Here is a 26653-nt window from a genome sequence, read left to right as displayed (position 1 = left end):
GAAACTTGGGTGGTAGTTGTTAGTCAGACATTCTGGACTTAGCTCTCCTCCCATGTGTGAGAGCAAGGTCCACCCCAATTTTCACAAAGTTCTCCCTGTGCACTCCTGCCCACCTCTGGTGCACTCTTTCCTACGTCATGCTCTAAGCCCCCACAGTAGAGGGCTTTCAGGCAGAGCCTCTAGCTGCATTCCTTGCTTATCTAGGTTAATGGGTGCGGCAGCCAGTGGTTATGTAGGGTGGGCAGGGGACTGATTATCCAGGTGGGAGGGGGCTTGGCTGCTGCAGAAGTGCAAGTGGATTGGTCTCCATGGTAGTTGTCATCTGATGCTCTGCTAGGACGCTTGGGTGGGGCTGGGAATGAAGGGTAGATGACTTTTCCCCTACAATGGGCACCTATGAGCTATGCCATCATCATTTTTTGTGGTGTAACTTTTTGCCATTGCAGGAGGTGTTCCCATGCCCAAAATGGCTTAGAGAGTGGACTAACTTGTGCCCTGCCCCCCACTCCACCAGTGCAAGGATTTATGCTGCAGATCCACCCTCATTCGGCTGCAGCAGCCAGGTGCAGGCAGGGAACTCAGGCACAGTGACACCTGAGAGAAGCACCAACATAAGTGGCATTTACAGTAGTGTAGCAAGCAGATATGCCAAGGTAGGGGGCTCATTGACTTCTTAAGCTTGTTTGGCTCCCCTACCATAAAACTGAGCTGTCAGTCTCCCAAAGGACCAACAAAAATTTGATTTTTTTTTTGGCCATAACAGAAGGGACAAGCCTAAAAAGGCTTCTATGCACGGCTTTTTTCTGGGAAATGAGGTGGTGGAACTCAGTGGGCTGTCCTTGGAGAACATGGTCACATGGCTGTGGCCCAGCCCCCTGAGACAGAGGGCGCGGAGGGCAATCTAAACTCCCCTCTGTCTGGAGATCAGGGGGTGGGGCCACCAGCCATGTGACCATTTTCAAGAGGTTCCGGAATTCCGTTCCACCGCGTTCCAGCTGAAAAAAAGCCCTGCTTCTATGTAAGTGAGTGGACAGTTTTGTGGCGTTTTAATAGTACTCTTAAGTATTTTTACCTCTTCTTCTAATTCATAAAAGAAGTGTTACGTGACTGAAGTTTTAAATGGAATTTTTAATTAAAAGAAAAATTCAGACTTGTTTTTAGTCAAGTTTTATTATGCATTTTTAATATAGTATCCTAATGGACTGTGGGGAGCTGTGAAACATGAGAAAAAAACTGCCTAGTTGAAGCATTGACGGACAATATTTTGGGATGCGTACAAGAGGATGCTGTAATCCTCTTGTACACATGAGGATTACTGCATGTAGCAAACACCTAAAGTATCTTGAGCCTAGGATAAGGTGAAAGAAACATTTTGGAATAAATAATAAGCCTGAGAGTTAACAAACAGAATGAGAGGAAAATAGGCAGAGAATCCATGAATTCAGTTAGATAGTAGTATAGGACAAGATACTTAGTAATCCCTTTCAGTTTAGTTCAGAGACGTAATAGATTTCTATCCCCACCTGAATTTGCAGTAGAACTATGGCTTCTGGCAGATGCAGAAGGATTTCTGGAGTGGATCAAAGATCTATTACTTTCCAGCAGGCTTTATATCCACTCTAGAAATAAAGGGCAGGGAAGTGCAAGATTTTTTGCCTCTGCCTTTCTGCTTCAGAGGCCTTCAGGTATGTAAAATGAATGTCTAAGGCAGCCCAGATGATGCACTAGGCAACATCTCTATTATCCAAAAGTTCCACTCTGTTGAAAAGGAGGAAATTTTATACTCTTTTTCCTGGTGCTGAAGAGACTTTCATCCCAAGATGGAGAACCTTCCTGGAATGAAGAAAAATATAATAAAATCAGTTCTCCCTTCTATCAAAGGCAGCGAACAGAGTACACTAGTTCCTTTTGTTCCTAAAATCCAAATCCAGGTGTGGCGTTCTGTACCAGCTGGAGTTCCCAAGTTGTTCCTAGGGCCAGCTGGTGTAATGTGCCTTTACAAAAGTCTAGCCTTGCGGTTGGTGTGGTATGGATCCATGTGCCAAATCAATATCATCAGAACGAACAAGATGGAAGAAAGCATTCTTTTGCTGCTGTGTTAACTTACTCCTGTTACAATAATGGTAGGTCTAATTTAATCCCTAGCCTCTCAACTGAGTCTGTCAGCATGGATCCGCTGAAGCCTATTAAATGTGGGGGGTACAATATCCTCCATGATAATAGTGATACTATGCATTAAGATTCTTCAGTTAAAAGCTCTTGAATACTTCTGGGCAAGCCACAATGAAGTAAATTGACACAGACATATTCACTTCTGTTCACTTCATCATGGCCATTTCCACATGCCCTTAAAGGGATGGCCCACTCACCGAACGCTGGTGGCTTTTCCCCAGGAATCCAGACGCCTCCATTTGCAAAATGGTTGTGGGCTGTTTGGCTTCTGTTTCTTTGGCTCCTTTTCTAGTCACAAAAAAGGTGCCAAAAAAGGAAAGCCAAACGGCCAATAAATATTTTGCAAATAGAGAGGTCACCAATGTTCCATGAGTGGGCTGTCCCTTTAAGGGTGTGTGAAAATGGCCCATGTCTACAATGTAGCCTATATTACGACGATAGTGTTCAAATGATACATACCAGTATTTCCATGATAGTGGAATCAAATTGTGTCCTAAATCTTTCACAAAATACTGCAGTAGCTTAGTAAAGATTATTTCTCTCAAGGAAGCAAACTCTAGTTTTTAAAATGTCACTATGATTTAATACATGTTTAAAATATAGCAAATGCATTTTCAGTTATATTATAATTTTCCTTCTAGGTTCAGACATTGTTCAGTGGTTAACGAAGAATTTATCTATAGAAGATCCAGGTAAAAACTTTATTTTAATCCACTGAATACTTTCTCACCTTGTGCTTTTGTGAATATTTTATTCATTCATTCATTTATTAAAATATTTATAACCTGCCTTTCCTCTTGGCTCAAGATATTTAAGCTTGATGTTGTTCCTGGTATAATAATGAAATAATGGACCACTGCTTTATAAAACAATGGAATTCTGAAATCTGACATGATCATAGTGAATCACTGCTATTGTGACCATAGAAATCAAAGTATGTGATCACTGAAATAAAAGTGGGTGTAAGTGCCAGAGCGTACAATAAATGATCTCTGAACCATTCAAAGTGGCTTGCTGCAACAGAGGATGGTTGTGAGGGAGCAGACAAAGGATTTCCCCTTATAAATTGGCCTACAATCTTCCCCTTTTCCCATATTTTTCCAGATAAAAGTAATTTTCCTTGATGACCATTCACATGGCATTTATCACCACCTCAAACTCAAAATTTTCAGTGAGTTATCCACCACAAACCCCAGGGGTTTTTCTTTATCTGTCTTAGCTCATACACCATCAGCATATACTATATTTGCCAGGCCCAGGTTGGGAAATTCTTGGAGATCTGGGGGATGGAATCTGGAGAGGGTGGGATTTGAGGAGGGAAGGGGCCTCAGTGAGGTATAATGCCACAGAGCACACCCTCCAAAGTAGCCATTTTCTCCAGGGGAACTGATATCTGTCACCTGGAGATCAATTGTAATTCTGGGAGATCTCCAGCCACCACCTGGAGGCTGGCAACCCTAGCACAGACATAACATTAAGTAATTTCCCCCTAAAAAACATCATTTTGTACTACCTTATAATTATTTCATCTGCAATTTTGTTACCTATTCACCCAGTTTAGGAACGTGCCTCACAATCTCCTTTTGTTTTCACTATCCTGAATGGTTTGATGTCATCCACAAACTTTGCAACCTCACTGTACATACCCAGTTCCACATAATTTATGAATCAATTAAGAAGCACCAGTCTTAGCATAGATCCCAGAGACCTCACTGCTTACTTCCCTCCACTTTGTCATTTAATCCAACTCTCTGTTTCTTCTTTTTTAAATCAATGCCAACAAAAGGACATGTCCTCTTTTCCCATGACAGTTAAATTTTCTCAGAAGCAAGATAGCTTTTCAATGCTTTTGGGAAGTCCCAATATATAGTATCTACTGAACAACCCCTGCCTTATTGACACTCTCAAAGAGTTCTAAGTGGATGGTGAAGCAGGTCTTCCCTTTATAGAAACCATGCGGTTGGTGCTCTTAGCCATTCTGAATTTTCTGATATGTTTTACAATAAATAAATAAAAGCTGCCTTACTGTTTGTCACAAACCAGAAACTCTATATTCACATGTATAACTAGGCTGAAAGCTGTGAATGTGTGAATTCTGTCTAACAAATCTATTGTGGCAATAAGCTTCATGGCCAAGATGTCACTAGACAGATGAATGAAGTGATCATTAGAGATGTAAACTTCCCAAAAATTTTGAAGCCAGGGCCCCCTCTTTAGAAAATCCCCTCAGACATTTTGGGAAATGTCTGCAATGCTTTCTTTCTTAAACAATTTTTTTACGTTTACAACATAAAATGCATTGTCTGGAATGAGAGCCAGTGCCAGGGCTTCCGGCGCCTGAGGTGAGATACCTACTTGTGCCCCTCGCCCCGCAAAACACCTATTTGTGCCCCTTGCGTGCTCTCCAGCCCTGCACAATGACGTCACTTGTGACATCATCACGCAGGAGCATCCCCCTCACCTGAGGCAGGCAGCAGAGGCGAAGGGGCAGGGAGGCGGCCTGCTTCTCACTTCTCCACTTGCTGCCACACCGCCTGGGCACCTGGTTCTCTGGGAGCTGAGCTGAGGCAGGCAACAGTGGCGAAGGGGCAGAGAGGTAAGCAGGGACATAGCCCACTTCCAGGTCGCGGTGTGTGTGTTAGGAGCCGGTACGGTGCCTCCTTCAGAGTTCAGCACTCGAGGTGGCTGCCGGCACTGCCTCCATGGAAACGCTGGGCCTGTATGGAATTTATCATACTGACTTCAGTGGACTTAGAACGATGTAGGCCTATTTATTATTGCACTGTATATACTTTCATTTTCTTCAAGGAAAATTGCAATACTATCCAATACTAGAGAGAGAGAGAGCTTCAAAGTGTTGCACCTTATGCTATCTTCGTACATGTATCTTAATTTTTCCCATCTGAGAGGTGGGGAAAAGGTGGCTGAAATTTTTTTAAAAAAACATACATTGTGGTAAACAAAAAAAAAGTATGATTTGGACAGAAGTAGTCCCATAAAGTCACAAAAAAACTAGACACATATTTGGATATTTAGCTAATGAAAACATTAAGCTCTTATATAGTGTATTATCATCATACACGTTATAGCATATTAATTCCATGCAAAATTAATCAGGTTTGAAAATATTATGTCTACAGCATACACAGGAATTATTATTATCTCATTCTGTAGATTGACTTACATAAAAACCTTCATACATTTTAAGTGGATAAAATCTTGTCTTTGAAAGCATCCCAAAGCAGAAAACCTTTCACGTGTGGCCTCCCCTTGCCATTTGTTCCCTATATTTCTAATTTTTCTGATGAATGAAAAAACTAAAGTTCTAAAAAACAAGGAAAAAATGAGGGAATATTCAACATTTTCTGATCCCTCCCCACAAGCCTTCATTTCTCTCATGAACTCGTAAGTGGGTAATTTGAGTACACAGAAAAGAAGAAAAAATGTGCTTTCCTCCTTAATTTAGGCCAAAAGATGCAAGAATTAGATATGAGTGTGACACATTACTACCATATTTACCTGAAAGGAAAACAATTCTAAATGTAAGACAACCCAGTTTAAAAAGGTTATACACAAAAGGGTTTTTTTTAAAAAAAAAATCACTGTATGTATTTTAAGATGGCATCACATGTGCTGGCACATGTGGTGGGGGGGGGGACTTCCTATCAAGCACAAATGAATATGGAATCAAATCAAATGGAATAAGATCTAGTCAGCATGGATGTGACCCATGCATCCACAACTATCTTTTGCATAGCTTTATTGCTTAGCTTTGCTAAATGCAGAAACATTCTACTCCCTCTTCTTTCTGCCCTGACATTATATACTGATGCTCTAAAATTGCCATTATCTGCATCCTATGAAGAGATCTCTGTTCCACAAAAGCTTTTGCCACAGTAAGTCTGGCTTCCAACCATAAACTGAGTGGAGGGAGGAAGGAACAGGATGATGCTGGGCAATTTGGGTCCCAGTATTGGCTGACCTATTGCGCAGGTTGCCTTGAAGCAGTTTCCAACAGCCCTGCCCTCTACGGGCCAGCTGGGGAGTGGGTCATCAGACCCATGGGCTTCAGGTTTCAATCTGGTCTGTGGCTCATGTTGAAAAGGAAAAAGTGGCAAGTATAGATGTCCTGCCTCCTGTGGTGGGTAGGCATTGGCTGAGGAGCATAGTACAGGATGTGTAGGGGTGGGCTCCCTGCATGACCATAAAAAGGGGTCCCCTTAAGGGGCTCTTCTGGGATGTGGCACACAGCAGCCAACTTTGGGGCTGTCACATTGACGATGCCCTCAGGAGGATGAGGATGGGTAATTTCTGGAAGGGTAAATGTAGCAATTTCTGCTACATTTCAGCATCCAGCTCTAATACCAGCCTTCTTTCTTTGGTTACCCCAACAGGCAGGTTGGGGAGGGGGCAGCAGTTGAGCTGTCAGCTGCACTTATTGCCCTCAGCCTATGCTGTGCCAAGATCTGAGGAACCAGCTACAATCAGTAAAGTCGTGGCCTTCTTCTCTCCAGCACAGTGTGCCCATGTCATCCTTTCCTTCCTCCCACAATGGGTCCCCACTTCAGGCACAAAGGCAATAGCCTTGAAAGGGTCACAAGACAACTAGCTGTGTTTGCTGCAACACACACACACATAGTTACCTCTCTGAAATGTGTCCTAATGAATACCATAAAAAGAGTGGTTTATCGCTGGGGCCTTACCAGCTGTGCTGTTACTCAGAGATCATTTGCCATAGTAATAAGAAGGAAGGAGAGCAACCCAGGCTGAGTCTATAGAGTACTAGCTTGATACCTGTGATTCATTATGGTATTTAACTACTTTAAATCCAGTTATAATGTTTATGGGTATGTAACATTTTTTGGTTTGTGGGGGTTTTTTGAGTTGGTTTTGTAGTGTAATAGCATAGTACCTGAGCTTCACAAAGGTATTTGAATAAGGCGAAGCATGTTGATACCGAAAACTGATGAAGTGAATTTCAAAATGTAACATTTATTGAAGAGATTTTTAAAAGGAAAAGATTGTAGTGCAATAAATAAAGTGAAAAATATGTACAAACATGTTTTTTTTCTACTGAAGGACCTCTTTGTAGACCACATTGGTGGTTTCTCCTTCAAGTGCTAGGATCACCAGGCTGCTGGGTGAACTCACTCTGGAGCAGGCCATGTAGAACTGCCCATGTGAGAAGCAATCCTCCCTCAAGTCAATGCCTGTCACTTTCAGTGTCTGCCCCTGGGACTTGTTGATCGTTATGGCAAAGCAGACCTTGAGGGGGAACTGTAGGCTCTTGAACTCGAAGAGGTTATCTGATGGTATGAGCACTGACTCCCCCTGAGCACTGTCAGTGAACAATGTCACCTTGATGATGTTCCTCTGGAGGGCTTTCACTCGCAGTCTGGTGCCATTGCAGAGTTTGGGTGAGTTGAAGTTCTGGAGCAGCATCACTGGAGCCCCCACTTCGAGGAGAAGCTTGTGGGCTGGGAAGCCAGGAGGGTTGAGGGTGTTGAGAAACTCCATAGCATCATCCATTTGCACCACTGAGTCCACAGATCTGTACTCCATTTCTGCCCCTTAGAGGGAGTTATGTTTCATTAATGATGGCAGCCTTGTCTTTTTGGGGAGTCAGAGTGGGGTGCATGCACAGCCAGTCTATGGATTTCTCCGTGTTAGAGGAGATATCAGTGTATATTGTGGCTGTTAGGTCTGCTCGGGTCGTCACTACTGTGCCCAGGCCTGCAGGGATGATCACCTTTCCCTTGGACTCGAGATATTCTCCATCCCCTATTTTTAGTAGCAGTTCAGAGAATTCCCCAGTGGACACCTTGCCTCTCAAGTGGACCTTCATGTTCTTTCTTAGTGAGAGTTTCCTGATGAGCGGCCACAGATACAATGCCTTGACACACATGGTAATCTCATCAGCTCGAGTTCCCCTTGGGACTACTGGCAGAGTCTGCCAGAAGTCTCCAGCTAGCAGCATGGTGACTCCCCCATCACTCTCTCATTGCCCCTGACATCTTTGAGGGTTATGCTCAGTGCCTCAAAACACCCCTTGTGCACCATGGTGCTCCCATCCCAAACAGTTGAGCTTACAGTTCTGCAGCACTTGGGCCATGTTGCTTTGTTTTGAGATGCTGAACAAGAGTGTTTCTGCATGGATGAGGTTAAGAGCAGCTTGAAGGTAGCAAAGGACCATCTGCCATGCCTCACTTCCATGGAAGAGAACACCTCTCTACTCGTCTTCCAGGATTGCTTTGCTCATAGAGAGACTCTGCTGCTCTGTGCACCTTGGGGTGATCTTGCTGGTACTTGGCCACTGCTACTCGGTGCATCACAGGAGTACAATGTGCATAATTCTTTGCTGCATCTCTAAATTGCTTCCTCCTTTTATGGTCGGTATATTTTGCTTGACGTCTGCCAAGAGGCTTCTTGGGGGCAGTAAGAGGTGATGGCTGCGAGAGGTGTGAGGTGGAGTTGGACTGAGGGAGGGATGGTGTGGTGGGCACTTCAGCAGGTTCATGTGAGAGGTTCACATTGAAATGGCCTCTAGAAAGGTCATGCACCATCTCCCTATGAACATTTAAAAACTCAGTTGTGTCATAAGGGAAAATGGACTTATAGCAGTGTTTGTTTTTTATGTTAAACAGTATTTAAAGGGTGTCTAGTAAAGCTGGTTGAAGAAGATCGTTATAGTTGTAAATGGGTAGCAAATCTCATTGCCTGATGTTCACTCATGGGAAATTAGAGACTATTCAGGATTTGGAAAAAGCATTTTCTACTAGAGTTTTCTCTTTCTCCTCAAATGAGTTCAATACTTTACATAAAGTTGTAAACCTTTTGGTAAGGGAATGCTGATAGAGACACTTCTTTTATCACTATAATTTATGTATATCTTGGTGAAGCTGAAGATATGCAGAAAAATATAACTTCCTCCACCTCTTAATCCCCCAACTAGGGCATCCTCCCTAAAAAGAGGTCCCTATCATTTGTGTATGTGACTTGGAGATAATCACAGATAGATCAGATTGTGATGGCAACCAAAGTATCTGATCCCTTATGACACTTGGCTCTCCATTTTGGATTGCATTAGCAATCTGGTCATATTCTGATACATTAACCAATAATTGGGCATCTTTTAATAGAAGAACTATATCTAAGCCCATATCTACGCCCAAAGTTAGAACGTCTGAAAGGGAGTTTCACCAGTTTTAAAACATAATACACTTTATACCACTGTTGTAGATCGGGGGGTGGGGGGCTTTTCTTTCCTCCCTCTAGTATCTCCAGTAGAAGCGCCACCACTATCCCAACTAAAACAGGCTTTCCTTTCAGCAGCCATTGATGCAAGCTAGTTAGCTTAATTATGAATAGGTGAATCAGAGGCCAGTTTGATATTAAAAGGCCTAGGCCTGATCCTAACAACCACATTCCAACCATGTGCTGTCCAGGGAATCATAATCTACTTCCCCATCTTGCAGTGTGTTCTAATGCCTGGGTGGCCTTCGAAATAAGTTGTTTTCACTTCCCGCTTGAACCATTTACCTTAACTAGATTGTTGGTGTTGTACCAAGTCCACTTTAAGCAGTTTCATGTAACCCACCCCAAACCTTCAATGCCCTCCTGACTGTTTTTCTATCCCAAATCACCTCAGCTGCTTTTTCTTCAATCAGTGAAAAGGTTTGGGTAACTGCATCTTTTCAGCTCCCAGTCTTGACCACAGAGGTCTTGCAGTTTCAGTCTGTTAAAAACAAACTTGTCTGAAAAAGTTTCAGGTGAGTAGGCATGCTGCTCTGTAGAAGAAAACAGAAGCACTTTAAAGACCAACTAGATTTCCAGTGTATGAACTTTCAAGAGATAAAGCTTCTTTTATCAGATACCTGATGTCTGAAAACAATTACATGACCTATCATGCAACATCTAGTTTTGTCCTTAGAAGCAGTAATAGGTCCTCTCATCCATTTTCATATTGCCTAAGTACAGATATAAATCATACCCATTCTTCAAATAAAAAAAATATCATTAGAATGATTTGTAGAAGAATGCAAGAAATATTGTGGAAATAATTTCTCAACATTGTGCATCTGAGCATACTCTCAGATTCTCTCAGACCACAGTAAGTGGATATCTCACTGGCATCAAGCACTATTATCTTCTGCCACTGTTTCTGGATGGAGCATCCTTCTGACTTCCCAACAGCCAACAGAGCTGCTTCCAATGACATTAACTAGTGATTAGAACATGCCCGGGCCATTGCTGAGAATACACCTAGCGTAAACCTGCCGTGGCTGGTAGTGCTTGTAAATCTAACTTTGCTGTGAATGAGCATCAGACGTGCACAAGTGCAGAATAAAGTTGAGAATATTTTCAAATGGCATATACTATTCAGGGTGAGAAGTTTAATCCTGAATTGGAATATACTGTCAGTTGAGATGCTTTTTTATATTCAGCCATAGGTACTCCTTCTGTGATACTTCCCCATTTCCTTTCTTGCTACTCTTTGTTTTCACTCATTGACCAAGAGAAAAATCTTCTTATAGACTCCTTTTTTAGAAAAGTACTTTCAGGAGGTCAAGTTTGCTTCTGTCTCTGGTTTATGCTTGGTTACAAGTTTGACACAGTGTCAGAGCCAATGCTATCTGTTGACTGGGGTTGGTTTCGAACTCAAGTCCCACCGACAGAGTGGTGGGACTTGAGTTATTACTGGCATTTGAATAAATAACAGCTTTCAGCTTCAGTTCCTTTATGCAAAATACAACCAATAGCAACCTGTTTCATAGGCTGTTTGAGGGACAAACACAGTGAAGATCATACAACTCTTAAGTGCTACATAAATATATTAGTAGCAATCTAAAAAATTCAATAGAAATGCATCTGGGTAATATATATTCAGCCACTCCTTTTGGATATGGCCAAATATTTTCTAAAAATCTTTGCAGAAGCACCTCAGAGCAGTTGAGCAGCACAGGCCTCTTTTGTGTCAGGGTATATACTGCTTCACAGCATGCTGTTGTTCACGACAGGAAACTGTGAGATCTTGTCTTCACACTTTGGAAAGTTACTCGTATGGTGTTAACGGCGTTAGCAGCCATAAATAGCTCCTATTTATTCATATAGTTTACATTTGTTTTCTTTAGCCTGAAGTTGTGTTGTTCCTCTTTACTGATGGGACTAGAAGACTTCTGTGTTCCTTTCAGAAGGAAATAGTTCAGACCAAAATCTTTCCCATAGTTTCCTGCTTGCTTATTGCATTGTTCTTCTGTTTCTGCCACAGCACCAGGATAAGCTGGACACATTGTGAATTCACAAGTAAATTGTGAATTACTCAATGAAATAATCACGGAAGCTGTTCAAAATGCAGTCTGTATGTATTCTTCCTTATAGAACTGAATCAAAATTTCTATCAAAATATTAAGAGGTCTGGGTTTCAGTGGAAAAAAGGGCTTCACTTGAAGTAAATCAAAGCTCAGTTCCTTAGCACTGGTTATCATCATTAGCTGTCCTAGGAGATTTTATGTAAGAACTAGTGTTCAGGTTTGTTCTGATAACTAGGATTAACTTCAGTAGGTTTGTGGAGATTGTGGTTCCTACACTGTGCCAGTAACTCCAATAGGATGTGTAATTCTTTCTCCCCTCCCCCGAAACTCTTGTAGAGTCATCTCAGAGGGCATTTTCAAAGAACATGATGGCTTCATTTCAGCAATGATAATCTAGAGTTTCTATCCAAGTCTTTGAAGTAGACCAGAACCACAATTTATGAGTTTTTTCCCAGAGTGATGAGGGTTACAAATTGTAAAATGAAAGCTGATTCTGGTATCAGTCTATCATAGGTTTCCAAGAAATGTTAACATTTTAGGAGGGGTGACAGTTTTGGCAGTATGTCTCTCTTCTTGCCATTATTATGTTTCTGTGTAGACCTTATCTGCATAACAAAGAATACTATGACATGCAATGTAAATGTAAAGTTGTTCTCTCTCCAACAAATTACCAATATTATGACATATTTTTAGAATATGTTGTTATAATAATGTTATAATAATGGAGGGTGGGACAGAGATGTCTACAGCTGTTACAAGAACTTGGTTGGGGTGAACATGTCATGCAGGGAGGATATTCGGAGTGCTGGGGGAGTTTATGCATCACTGCTGACCATGCCACCCACCATATTATAGCTGCAGCAAATAAAACTTGTGCTACCCTGGAAAGCAACTGCCGTAGTGTATTGTAGAAGAAAATAATGTGCTATTGAGTAAAATAAGAGTCCAGTAGCACCTATAAGACTAACAAAATTTGTGGTAGGGTATGAGCTTTCTGAAGAAGTGCAGTGAGATATTTGAAGAAGTGGTGAAGAAGTGAGATGAAGAAGTGAGGTGAAAGGAGGTGAAGAAGTGAAGTGAGGTATCTAAAGAAGTGAGTTGTGTGACTCATGAAAGCTCATACTCTACCTCAAATTTTGTTAGTCTTATAGGTGCTACTGGACTCTTGCTCTTTTCTATTGCTACAGACAGACTAACAGGGCTACCCATCAGGATCTATTGAGTAGAAACCAACTTATGGCAATCCATCCACAGGGCATTCAAGGCAAGAGATGAGCAGAGATAATTTGCCATTGCCGTCCTCCACAGAGCAACCCCAGTCTTCCTTGATGGTATCCCATCCAAGTACTAACCATGGCTGACCCTGTTTAGGTTCTTAGTTCAGACTAAGGTGGGGCATTCAGGCTGCTGCATTTTCCTGTAATTTACCATTTGTTTATATTTATTTATTTAAGCTATTTATACCATATTTATACAACATTCTGTTATACACTTGAAACATTGTTTCATAAACATTAAAGCCAGCAATAACATATGTGGGTAGGTATGTTATGAGCTGGCAGTTAAGAACTTTCAAGGTTAAAACTAGCACTTTGAACTGAATGCAGAAATGGACTGGCAGCCAATGTTTCCAGATTTTAGTAATGTGGCTTAATGGATAGCTTCTGTCAGCAACCAGGAAACTGTACACCAGTTCTGGGTTGTCTTCAAAGGCAGATTCATGTAATGCACATTACAGAAATCTAGCTTTGAATTACAGTAGCATTGACCAGCATAGCTAGATTGGCGTATGCAGGAGGTGATGCAGTTTTCAAGGTGTGTGTGATGGAAAGCATTCCTACCAACAGTACCAACCTGCTGCTCCATCTGCAAGGCCAGATCTAGAAATATCCCTAGACCACTGACTACCTGGCAAACATTGAGGTTGAGTTTTTCGCTGACCAAGCCCACCAGCCTATCCACTAGATTTTATTTCAAGGTATTCATCCACCAGTACACAAGCAGATCAGTCTATGCAATCCATACTGCAAGGCGCTGCAGAGAGCAACAAAACTACACAAAGGTGTTATAACCGAGCATGACTCATGCCATCCATTGTACCAATTATTGGTGGGTTCCAAAATCAATGCTAGCAAAAACAATGAACATTGTGTGACATCAGCGTATACAAATAAGGTTCTGTTATGGCAGCATATGTTTCCTGTGTATGATACAGCATTTCAGCATGCAGAAAAAGGAGCAGTGAATCCAGTGCTTCCATACATTCCTATACCTTTGCCATGGCATTGGTTTTTCCATATATATCTTTTAAATGTATGAAACAACTGGGTGCCTGTCACGCACCCTCCATCCTTTCTGGTCCTGGAAGCACCGGCTGTGTTGATCAATGTAAAAAATATCATTCCATTAATACTTTAGCTCCTAATATATGCCAATATATAAAAATTCTTCTTATATCGACTTGTAACAGAACTGGAGCAATAAATAGAAAACTTAAAGCTAAGGAAAGTTTTAAAAATATACCTTTTTAATTATTCTTCCACACAAGAACAATTGTCTAGGTAGTTCTCATTGTCACATGGTAGTTTTCTCCACATTTTATTGACTGAGCCTCCTCCCCTCAAATGTATCAGTAATTCTTATATTACTGTAGTATTATAGAAAATTACCATTTCTTTTCAAAAGCCTGAAAAACTCCTGAAGTGGCACAGGTGGGAAAGATGGAGGGACTGAGTCAAGGAAAATGGCAACAATGTGGGTGGGAAAAGTGGGAGGAAGGAGACTCCGGAGCCCTTCATACCTTACACAGGGTGCATGGTAGCTGCTTATCCATGAGTATAGTCCTTAGATCTAGAATTGGCATTATATCAAAAAGGGATCATATTTGTTCCATATTTGGCTGAGCAATTTGAGTAATATCCTAGCTATACAGGTACCACTGCCAAGGAAGTATTTGGCTTCCATATGGCTTGGGTAATACCTCTGGGGGCGCACACTCAGGTGCATAGTCTCTCAGTGCTCCTAGTTTCCAAGACTGGGGCACAAGACTTCAGTTCTAACTAAGCTTTATAATAAACAAATTCCACTTAACAGATGCCTTATATCCTCCCTCCATTAAACTGAACAACACAGCTTTCAATGAAGTCTATGTTTACAAAAAATCTGAGCTAAAGTTTTCTGATAAATCCCCTAACATACTCTTTCTGGCTTCTAATGAAAGTACCACACAAATTTCCTATGATGTCAGTGTCCCAAACTGCAATTCCACTCTACTAGATGAGCTTTATCTTGGCTTTGAAGAAACAATAAAACCAGCAACACGTATTGGTATTGATTTGTTTTCTGCTGGTGAATTTATGGGTGTTCTAGAGAAGCCAGTTTTTGAGTAATAGATCACTCTGGAGATAGAGACCCTCAGCTGAAATGTTATTTTTCAGTACTAATGCTTTTTAGATCACCTTTCCATATTTTTTTTTATCTCTGGATGTCTTTCACTGGTATCTTTCTTCACAAAAAATAGTAATGTCAGAGTTTCAGGAAAAGCAGATCTTTGTTGGTGCGATTTAGGTTCTGATATTATAACTGGCAAGATAGCCTAGGTAACCATTAATATAAACAACCAACATGTGGTATAGTACTATAGTTCAACTGATGATGCCAGTTTTCAAACCTCCACTTAGCCATGAAGCTTGTTGGTTGGTTTTTGGACCAGTTACTCTGTCTCATCTTGTGAGTTGCACTCACAGCATTGTTATGAAGATGTGTACCTCACTGGAGAAAGATAGAACAAAAATGTGATGGACAACAAGAAGCAGTCTTTTCTTAGAGGGTCAGTGCCTACTATATGGAGTAAATTAAAGGAGTTGTTCATTTGGCTTCATATAAGGTATGTTCTTTTAATTAAACTTACCTTTGCTTGTTATTAAGTTGATGGTCTTTGTTACCTAAACGGCTTCCGAAGTTTGTCCTCTGGCCTCTACAGGCATCCCTCTGAACATGCCCAAAGCGCAAACCAAAACAACAACACTGGGTGAATGTTTGTGCCGGAATCTTCCCTGTTTATACTGGGGTTCTGGGGGTGGGGGGTGGAGGGGTTGCCCCTTGTTTTCAGGGGAAAATGAGATCTTTCTTTACAATGAGATCTTTTTATGAGATCTTTCTTTACAATGGAAAGAAAGATCTCATAGCTTTCCTGTGTTACAACTAGCTATTGTGAGGAATTATCTTAACCTAAACAACTTTAAAAGAACCACTTACACTGTGGAGAAACGCCATTGTGGTTTCTGGAGTTACCTTTCTATGGGCTGCAGAGGGGCGGGGCGAGTTCTGGAGCAGAATGTGATTGGAGGGAGAGCGAATCAGTGGGAGTTGGAAGTTGACAGTTGGTGGCTAGAGAGTTGAGGGAGAGATGGCTCTGAGGGGAGAGGTAGATCTAGTGTAACCCCAGTTATCAAAGGATTGGGCCTGCCCTACACGACATCTAATTAGGGCATGAAGGAGATAGAGTACGGGTTTCTGTTTAGGTTTTATTAGTCCTTCCGTTCACTGTTTATTTACCTGTGTATAGTTAGCAGTTCAATAAATGAGTTTTGGAATTGATGACGGAGGAAAGCTCTTCTGTCCCACATAGTCCCCCAACTGCTTGGGCCCACTAGCACAGGAGGGGGGTTAGGAGGCTGTCCCGCCTAACCAGGACCCCATACAGGGACAGTGGTGGCAGCAAATACCCAGAGACCGGGAAGGGAGAGAGCCCCTTCAGGTGCCTGGCCAGAGGCAGAAAGGGAGGGGTAGGTAGAGCGGGGTCTACCAGTGGGAGGAAAGGCCCCGTTCCGCCACATACACAACTCATGAGTTTCTAGTGTAAGGATAATTACTAATTCAAGATAGACATATATAGGAATGATAACAAATGCAATAATGAGAGCCAGTTTAGTGTAAAGATTAAGAGTGGCAGGACTCTAATCTGGAGAACCGAGTTTGAGTTTCCACTTAACAGGCATTGGTTAAGTGGAATTTGTTTATTATAAAGCTTAGTTAGAACTGAAGTCTTGTGTACCAAGAGTTGTGACCCTTGTGAGGTCAGTGGGACTGAGAAAGCTCCAAGAAGTTGTGACTGACCCAAAGTCACCCAGCTGACTTCAAGCGAAGGAGTGGGGAAAGTAGCGGGCACCCTGGGTAGCAGTGACCATGTAATTTTGGAATTTACAGTTTGGAGGAAGGGAAAAGCTGTATGTAGTTAGATATATAGGTTGAACTTTGGGAAAGCAAATTTTAACAAACTGAAAGTTATGCTATATAGAATCACATGGTCAGAAATACTTAAGGAGAAGGGAGTTCAAGAGGAGTTTCTTAAAGGCAAATACTGAAGGCACAATCAGAAATAATTCTTATGAGAAGGAAAAATGGGAGGATCCTAAAGAAGTCAAGGTGGCTCCATAAACAGCTTTCTAAAGAGCCGAGAAATAAAAAATACTCATTTAGGAAATGGAAAGAGGGCCTTATAACCAAGGATGGTAAAAGGGTAGGTAAAGGTAGTCCTCTGTGCAAGCATTAAGTCATTACTGACCCATGGGGGGGGACGTCGCATCATGACATTTTCTTGGCAGACTTTTGTTATGGGGTGGTTTGCCATTGCCTTCCCCAATCATCTACACTTTACCCCCAGGAAATTGGGTACTTATTTTACCGAACTTGGAAGGATGGAAGGCTGAGTCAGCCTTGAGCCGGCTACCTGAACCCGCAAACCAACAGTGGAAACCACACCAGAGGGTCCAAATACATAATTACAACAATAAAGTAAATATCTGTTCTTATATTCTGTGCTTAGTGAACCTCAATATAAATATTAAACAATCTAATCCAAAATGCAGAAGAATAATTTGCGTTCCATACAGTAAATAATACATATTTTAGTAATTTTCACAAAGACAATTCTTACACAGCTATTGTAGCAACAGCTCCAAAATTAAATATTTTCAACAGCTCAAACCCTCCTCTTCGACGTACAAAAGTCTCATCAATGGGGTATAGGTCCTAAGAGAATGCAGCATAATATTTGCTAGTGCACACAAGCCTAATAATTTTTTGCTAGTGTACACAAGGCTATTCATAAAGTCCTGTTGTATGTTTCAGATGGCTGAGAAGATATCAAAGCCTGTGTCTGGCGTGGACTAGAGTCAGGATACAGGATGATCTTGACTAGAGATGGGCACGAACCAAAATACGAACCAAAATTAAGCACAAACCAGGTCAGTTCGTGGTTTGTGAACCACAGTTTGTCAGATCCCATTTCTGATGAACCGCCACAAACTTTTAGGCTGGTTCGTTTGTTTTGTTTTTTGGTTCATCACTGCAGACAGTCTGGTGCCAATCATTCAGTTTCCTAGACAACCAGGGATGGACTTCCTGCAGACCTTCTGCTGACATAGAAGTGAACTTCTGCTGGCCCATAAATGACCTTCTGCTGACCCAGAAGTGATGATTTTCTGACCTGGATGTGACATTTTCACAAACCAAATGAACCGGTTTGTGAACCAGGCGCAGGTTCATGAAAGTTCGTGGTTCATGAAATTTGACGAACCACGAACCACATGGTTCGGGTTTTTTTTTCCGTTCGTGCCCATCTCTAATCTTGACAGGCTGGAAAACTGGACTAAAACAAATAAAATGAATTTCAAGAGAGATGCATTTAGGTAGTAGTATGTGTAAAAAGGATCTAGAGATCTTATTAGACCATACATTGAACATGAGTCAGCAGTGTGATGGGGTAACTAAAAAGACAAATGCGATTTTGGCTATATCAAGAGAAATATAGTATCCAGATCATGTGAAGTGATGGCATCGCTCTACGCTGCTCTGGTTAGACCTCACGTAGAGTATTGTGTTCAGTTTTGAACACACAGTTTAAGAAGGATATGGACAAGCTGAAACGTGTCTAGTATAGGGCAACAAAGATGGTGAGTGGTCTGGAGACCAAGTCCTCTGAGGAAAGGTTGAAGGAGCTTATCCTCGAGAGAAGATGACTGACAGGTGATACAATAACCATCTTCAAGTACTTGAAGGGCTGTCATATAGAGGATGGCATGGAGTTGTTGAAGGCAGCTGGGTGACCTTGAGTCAGTCACAGCTTTCTCAATGCTCTCTCAGCTCCACCCAACACACAGGGTGATGGTTGTAGGGATAATAATAACACTTTGTAAACCATTCTGAGTGGGTGTTAAGTTGTCCTGAAGGGCGGTATATAAATCAAATGTTATTATTATTTATTATTAACAAGGGTTGTTTCCAAATAAGTCTGCATATCTTAGGGCATGTTAACATGCATTTCACAAATGACCAAAATATGTGAGTGCATGTATGAAAATAACAAGTGAAAGAACATGTTTAACTAATAGTAGCTGAGGCTTCCTGCTGTATGCAATAGGGAGTGCAATCCTAAGCACGTCTACTCAGAAGTCAGAATTAAGTCCCATTTTACCAATATAGGTAACCTAGCTCCTGACCTTTAAGAGAATACTGTCCATACTATAGTAAATGCAGAGTCCCCCCATATATATATATATATATATATATATATATATATATATATATATATATATATATATGGAAAGAGAGAGAGAGAGAGAGAGAGAGAAAATGATCTTAAAATTGCAAGATGGGAATACTATGCTAGCGGAAAATAGGGCCATCCAAAATACCCTTTTTATGTATTATTCAAACTTGTACAGAAGACAGGATATTTCTTTAAGGAAACGGAATGACAAAACAGAAGCTACCTAAAATTATAGAGGAACAACAACAGGTGATGAACGGCCCAATAATGATTCAAGAAGTGGTGGAAGCAATTAAAAAGATGAAAACTGGGGAGTCACCAGGTCCTGGTGGACTATCTGACCAATATTATAAATGCTTTGAAGCTGAGATCTTAATACCCTTGCAAAATGCAATGAATTCAATTTTATTGGGAGGAAAAATGCCAGAGACTAGGAAAGATGCTAACATTGTACTGATACCCAAAGAAGGGCAAGATTTGACACTAGCAAACAACTATAGACCTAGATCATTGCTGAATAATGACTACAAACTATTTAGCACAATTTTAGCAGAAAGAACTATGTTCTTAAAGACTTTATTCATGACGATCAAAGTGGTTTCTTACCCAAAAGATAGTTGAAAGACAATGTCAGAACTGTATTGGATATAGTGGAATATTTGGATAAACACAATGAAAAACAAGCAGCTCTAATTTTCTTGGATGCTGCAAAGGCCTTTGACAATTTGGATTTTGCTGTTTGAAGTTTTAGAAAAGATGAATTTTGGGGAGAATTTTATAAAATGGGTGAAATCAATCTACACTTCACAGAATTCTAAAATTATTGTTAATGCAGAATTAACTAAACCATGTGAGAGTCAAAAAGGAACACATCACTGTTAAATCCAGAGCTTTTTCTGTAGTTGATTCTGTGCTATGGAACAGCCTCCCTGAAGCTGTTTTGAATAGCTTTCACATTGCAGAATAGAGATGCGCAAAATGGGGGGAAAAAATGAAAATAACTTGGAAATTGCTGTTTTATAAAAGCACCGTCGTTGTCACTGCTCCTTTTCATTTTGGTGTTGGAGGTTTTGAATAGAGACATTAGACAGGATTAGAGGTGTAAGAATTTAAAAAGAGTCATACAAATTAAAAGCCTTCGCAGATGATTTAGTTTTAATCCTGGAAGACCCATTAGAGGGAATTGAAATATTGATGGAGAAGTTGACAGAGTTTGGTACTCTGGCAGTACCAGAAAACAAAACAGAAAACAAAAATGTTAACAAAATATATGGATACTAAAAACCAGGAAGAATTTATGAAAATAACAGGTTTTAAGGTTGAAAAAAAGGTAAAATATTTAGTTATCATGCTGACTGGAAAGAACTGTGTGCTATTGCAAAATAATTATGTTAAGACATGGAAATAAATTTTTAAAAGACATGTTAAGATGGGATGGAGTACAGTTGTCCTTGTTGGGGAGAATATCAGTTATCAAAATGAATGTTTTACCTAGGATGTTATGCCTCTTCCAGACAATACCTGTGTTAACTTCAGATGTACCATTTAAACTGTAGCAAAAGGATATTTCAACATTTATGTGGCAAGGGAGAAAGCCAAGAGTTAAATATAAAATTTTACAAGATGCGAGGGAGACAGGTGACCTAGGTTTACTGGACTTGAAGGTGTGTTATGCTGCCACATGTCTAATGTGGATGAAGGAATGGATGCTTCTGAGAAATGAGAGGCTTTTGACATTGGAAGGTCATGACCTGAGATTTGGATGGCATGTTTATTTGTGGTATGATAAAGATCAACGTAGACTTCAAACATCATTATATTAGGGGAGCCATCATGAGAATTTGGAATAAATACAAACTGAGATTATCACAGAAGATACCACATAGGAAGTGTTTTAGAGGTGAAATGACTACTAAACAGGGATGGCTGATTTATGGAGACATACTAGAATTCTCACAAGGAGACTGTAAATCAAAGACAAGGGAAGATTTAATAGCTAAAGGTTATAAATGTCAATGATTTGTCTATGCCCAACTTCTAGGAAGGTTTAAATCAGATTTTAAAAAGTGGGACTTTGGTTACCAAAAGACAGAGTTTGAAAAAGAGCTTTGTACAAATGATGAATATGTTATTTCCAAAATGTTCAAACTTTTGTTGAAATTTGAAACAGAAGAAGAATGTGTGAAAGATTTTATGGTAAAATGGACTAAAAATTTGAGTAAAATATACCAGTGGACTAGTGGGGAAAATTTGTGGGTAAATGGGCTCAAATTCACTTTGAGTTCCACACTTAAAGAAAATTTCTATAAAAGATGTATTGATGGTATGAGTCTCAGACCACCTGATGAATTAACAAAAATGAGTAAAAGCATATCAACAAATGCTGGAAATGTGAGCAACATGAAGGAACATTTTATCATATTTGGTGGACTTACACTAAAGCAAAAAAAAATTTGGTCACAAATGCAAATTCATATTCAAATTCATAAACATGGTATCTTATGACCACAGCAGCTAGGCTTTTATATGCACAAAAATGGAAAAGTACAGTAATGCCTTCAGATGAGGATTGTGAAAATGTCAGAGTTAACAGAGATGGCTAAACATACAACCCTTGTTAGAGATAAAACGTTGCCTACTTTTATGGTTAACTGGAAACCCCTTATTGACTTCCTGCATGAGATGAGGAAAAATGAACTGATGATTTGTACTTTTGATTTCTAAAAAGATTAATTTGGGAAAAATAAATAGAAGGGGGGCAGTATTGAAAAGGTAAATTTTGAAGCTATTAACATTAAAAGTATAATGTTTGTTGAAATATGGTAGGTGTTGTAGAGAAAAATGGAAAATGACATGTATTATTTTTCTTTGTTATTTTCAATCTTTGTTCTTTTTCTCTCTTTGCATTCTTTTTTCTTTACTTTCTTCTATTTCTCTGCCCTTTTTATTGGGCTTTTAATCTTATTAATAAGATAATTAAAGAAATTAAAAAAGAAATTAAATCAAAAGTGTTTTCAGCTAAACATTAGAAAGAACCTGACAGAGCAATCCCTCAGTGGAACAGTCTTCCTTGGGAGTTGGTGAGCTCTCCTTCTTTGGAGGTTTTTAAGCAGAGGCTAGATGGCCATCTGACAATGATGCTGATTCTGTGAACCTAAGCAGATCATGAGAGGGAGTTCAGGAAGGGTTACCTCAGTGCTTAGTTCTTGTGACCCCTTCTTACAGGGGAAGCACACAGCGGGGACTTACCCATGCCATTGTTTGCTGGGCTTCCCGGGGCTGGGAGGAAGGCAGGACGGCATTTTGTGCTGGCCCAGCATTAGACACCCTGCCCCGATGCAGGCTGGGCAATGTAGTCCAGCAGCCCTGCCAGGCAATCGGGGCGGCCGGCTGGTCGGCTGTGGACCAATCAGGGAGGCTGGTGAAGCCCGAACAGAGATGGGAGGGCTTCACTCAGGTCCTCCCTGGGAAGACGTTGCTGGGCCGGCCCTCTTTGCAAGCAGTCGGTTCAGAAGAGCGATCCCCACCCACCCTCCGCTTCATTCATGGTTTGGGGACTATGCGTTCATGCTAGTTAAGTCGGTTACAATGATGTTAAAATATGTTCAATTGAGCAAATTCATTTGTTAACTTTGGTTTCAGTAACGGTTGCATTGTGTGAAATTATCAGTGTTACTTTGTCACAACTTTAGGTGGGCGGTTTGTGCATAGGGCACTGATCCCGTGGGGTAAAAACAGGGCTTGCTGGCACTGTTTCCCCATAGAGGGGGATCCCCATAAGGGATCTTGGACCAGGCTTTGCAGTGGGAAGCCCAGCTCGGGGGGCTGACAGAACAGGCCTGTGTCCAGGTGACAGGGGAGCCACGCAGAGGCAACCGCCCAGTGTGACTCCCTTAACTGTCATCCCGCGGTTTCCCCCTGCAGCACGCGTGCTGCAGGGGTGAGGAGTCATCGGTGGGCAGGCGGGCCTGCCGATGCTGGGATCCATGCCGTTACGCAGCCATAGCTCTTTTAATCCTGTAACCAATAAAGTTGTGGCCAATATTTATCCAAAACAAGCTTCAGTGTGGTATTTTCCTGCCTTAAGAATCCCTGCCCCTTTGGGATGGCACAGCAAATGTCGATTGCCACTTTGGAGTCAGGAAGCAATTTTTCCATCTTTTGGGCATGGGGAAGAGGTCACTGAGGGTGTGTGTGGGGGCTGCAATGTGAATTTCCTGCATTGTTCAGGGGGTTGGACTAGATGACCCTGGAGGTACCTTCCAATCCTATGATTGTATGATTCTAAGCCCAACAAGGCTCAGAGGGTGTTTCCTCACAGAAAACAAAAAGAGCGGGGAGTAGAGACAAAGAACAATTCTTTTAGGGTTACTTTTATACCTTTACAGTTAGTATGCCATGCAAATGAGACTAATTAATATGGACACTTAAAGCATGCCTCTTTTTCAATTAGGCACTGTAATGTTTTGCATACATATAAATACATTTGTGTGTATTAATGTGGGGAGTTTGACTATTGGTTACTGTAGGTGATCATGGACATTGCTCCCATGGCTACCAGATGGAAATGGAATGCTTTGTGAAACTTTGAAGTGATTGAAGATTGCAGAGTCACCCAGAGGAAGCAGCTACTGCGAAACCTTCGAAGCTAGCCTTTGGTTGGACAGAATTACTACCACCGGGCAGATTTATTACCACTCCGATTCAAGTTACTGATAAGAAGAAGCCCCTTTTCTGAACTGCTGTAGAAATATATGGGCACTTTGGTACTGTTGTATAGACTGGTGTACTGGGATATTTGGTTTTGTATTAGTTTCCAGATTTACTGGTTATGTAACTGTTTATTTAAGAATCTGGATTCTGGTTGCCTTGTAATTTTGAAAAATTGGTACTAGTACTGTGTGTTAACTCTAGAAAGAACTGACTGTGATATATGTAATTGGAATAATATTTTGTATATATATGATTAATTGCACTTTTGCACATTTACTTCTTAGTATAAAATTGTTGTTATATGTTTGAAATTTAAGAGGAGAGCTTTTTTGTCTGGGACCTCACATTTCCTCCTTTGAGCGCCTCTATTTGCTTACTTGTACTGTAGGTTTAAATGCAGGTGTATGACGAAAGGAGGGGGGCTGGGTAGGTGAATGGCATGTGCTGTGTTTGGATAATGGATGTACCCTAGGGGGTGGAGTGCAGTTTTAATCTGAATGCTGATGGAAAGTATTCATTTTGGCTATGGCAGGCAAACTGTGTGGATGTCTGGGTCTTTCTGTGTGAGGTGAGAGAGAGGTTATTCTAGCTAGGTCAGGCAAGCTGTGTGGAAAGGTTTCAGTGAATCTCTTCTGTGTGAATAAGATTAGTGTTTATTCAGTTAGTGAAGATCTGTGTGGAAAATTAGTCTTTGTGACTGGGTCTGTGAATATAACTATTTTTGAAACCACCAAGCTTATTCTGAAACCAACACATTTATCAGTATTCTGCAACCATCATGCTTATGTGGTTATAAATAAATTATATTTCTGATTAAGCAAGAAAGTATCCCATTTTTACCTCACAGCCACCCCCACATGCTGTCCATTCTTCATATTACCATCTATAACAAGCCTTCCTATAATGCAAGTTAAACAGAAGAGATATGAGGTGAGATCTAAGGTGGAACAGACTTCTTCTGCAGGTGGTGGGCTCTTCTTTAGAAGTTTTTAAGAAGAGGTTAGATGGTCATCTGACAACAATGCTGATTCCATAACACAGTATGAGTTTAGGCCAATTGTGAGAGAGCGGTCAGGAAGGGATGAATCAGTGCCACTTGAGGCCCTTTCTTATATTCCCGGGGTAATTTTGACTAACACTTTGTGGTCTGGAAGTAATTTTTCTCCAGGCCAGATTGGCTAGGGATCCTGGAGGATTTTTGCCTTCTACTGGGCATAGAGCAGGGGTCACTGGGGGTGTGGGGGGAGGTAGCTGTAAATTTCCTGCATTGTGCAGGAGGCTGAACTAGATGACCTTTTGGGTACCTTCCAGCTCTGTTTCTATGAAAGCCTTTAGTGGCAGTGAAAATCTTTTGGGGAAACAACAATGTATAGGTCACACAAACAGAACGAAATACCACAGGTGGAGTTAGCAGTGGGATTTAAACCTCAAGGGGAAGGTGTTCTTGGGGTATAAGCCTAGGTAAAACAAAGAACACCTGATGCTCTTTGGAAAGATAAATTTTAAAAGTGTTGATTGTAACCAGGGCCCTCCTGAGGTAAAAGTTTAAGCTCACATAAGGAGGAACTGAATTAAAGATCCAAGGCAAATTTAAAACAAAAATGGTTAAGGCATCTTAACTTAATCTGGATTGAAATTGGAGATAGCCATGTTTAATATTTAGTGGGAAGGTTCGGAGCATTTGATTTAGGATGCCTACTACTTGTTGGAGAGAAGAAGTCAGTGTACCAGGAAAGAAGTGTTCCTTCTTTGTAGCTTTTAACTTACTAACACTAAGGTGTTCCTGGGCTACAGCAACTCAGAAAAGCCTGATTTATATCCTGATTTCCTTGGGAATAAAGGAGGATTAGGTCTACACAGTATGCAGACACTGGTGTTCCTTTGTGATGCTGTTGGGCTTGCCACTGATACCTGTCCATATAATTTGATGTGCAAAAAGCTCTTACTCTTCTGTGGGATGCAAGAAGAGTAATTACCCCTTTTATCAATATCTGTGACAAAGCATGATGAGTTTTGATTCTCTAAATCAAAGCAGAGTTCCTGGTTCACCTGCAGGACAATGGCATGAAAACCCTTTAAATTTTATATAAAATAAGATATTTAGCTACCTAAAATTTCCAGATTAATTAATTTATGTGCCCTTATGTGAGATGTGTTTGGATGATGAAGTGGGGAGTAGTGTTAGACCAAGTACACAGTTGCATTGTTGTAGGATCGTCTTCCTGTTGTGCTTGCAAAGTGGCTAAGAATTGAAGTGGTTCCTCTTCTCTTTGATATCTCTTGTGCTGAATTCCTCCATGGATCTTAACAGTCCATTTGGGAGGGTTCATTGCAAACATGCCCTATCTTCTCCTTTTTCCTTGCACATCCTTGGTAGACTACATTTCCCCTGGGGTATCAGATCCAAAGGCCCTTGATACCATCAATATCTCAGTGATTTTTTCTTTACATTGTGTTTTACATTTTTTCTGGTTTCCTTGAAGTGGGTGAAAGAATTCAGTGCTCAAGAGTGAAACTTGGGGGATTAAAATAGGGGTCGCCATGAGGCAAGAGTTCCAGGGGCTATAATACTACCAGGGCCCAGGACTTGCCTGAGTCACTTGTGTGCTGATTTCTTGGCACTGCTGCCCTCTCATTAACTCTGAGCTGTGGCAATGACAGGCACCTGACTTCCTTGCATGTCAGCCCACTGAGTCAGTTGGGCAGGTATCCTACAAGTGATTTGCACACATACTGGCTACGTCACTGGCATTCCCATCAGCTAAGTCACCTGTGTCCGTGCCAGCCAAGTCACTCTGATGGACTCTGTGGAAGTCACTGGCCACCCACTGGCTGAGTCATTTGGGCAGGTATTAGCCAAGTCACTCACATGCTTAATGGTCAAGTGAGTTATGTGCATACCAAT

The 26653-nt window shown here is 41.1% G+C and overlaps 1 protein-coding gene across 1 annotated transcript in view; it reads left to right on the top strand.

Moving 5' to 3' along the window:
- Nucleotides 1–26653, top strand: part of RGS7 (regulator of G protein signaling 7) — a 359013-nt gene that overhangs the window by 220213 nt on the left and 112147 nt on the right. Inside the window, exon 3 of the mRNA XM_054992858.1 lies at nucleotides 2814–2864. Coding sequence (XP_054848833.1) covers nucleotides 2814–2864 — 51 coding nt within the window. The remainder of the gene's footprint in view (nucleotides 1–2813; nucleotides 2865–26653) is intronic.

Source organism: Eublepharis macularius, chromosome 1 (assembly GCF_028583425.1).
Source record: "Eublepharis macularius isolate TG4126 chromosome 1, MPM_Emac_v1.0, whole genome shotgun sequence".
Lineage (NCBI taxonomy): Eukaryota > Metazoa > Chordata > Lepidosauria > Squamata > Eublepharidae > Eublepharis > Eublepharis macularius.
This window is presented reverse-complemented; position numbering and strand designations above follow the sequence as displayed.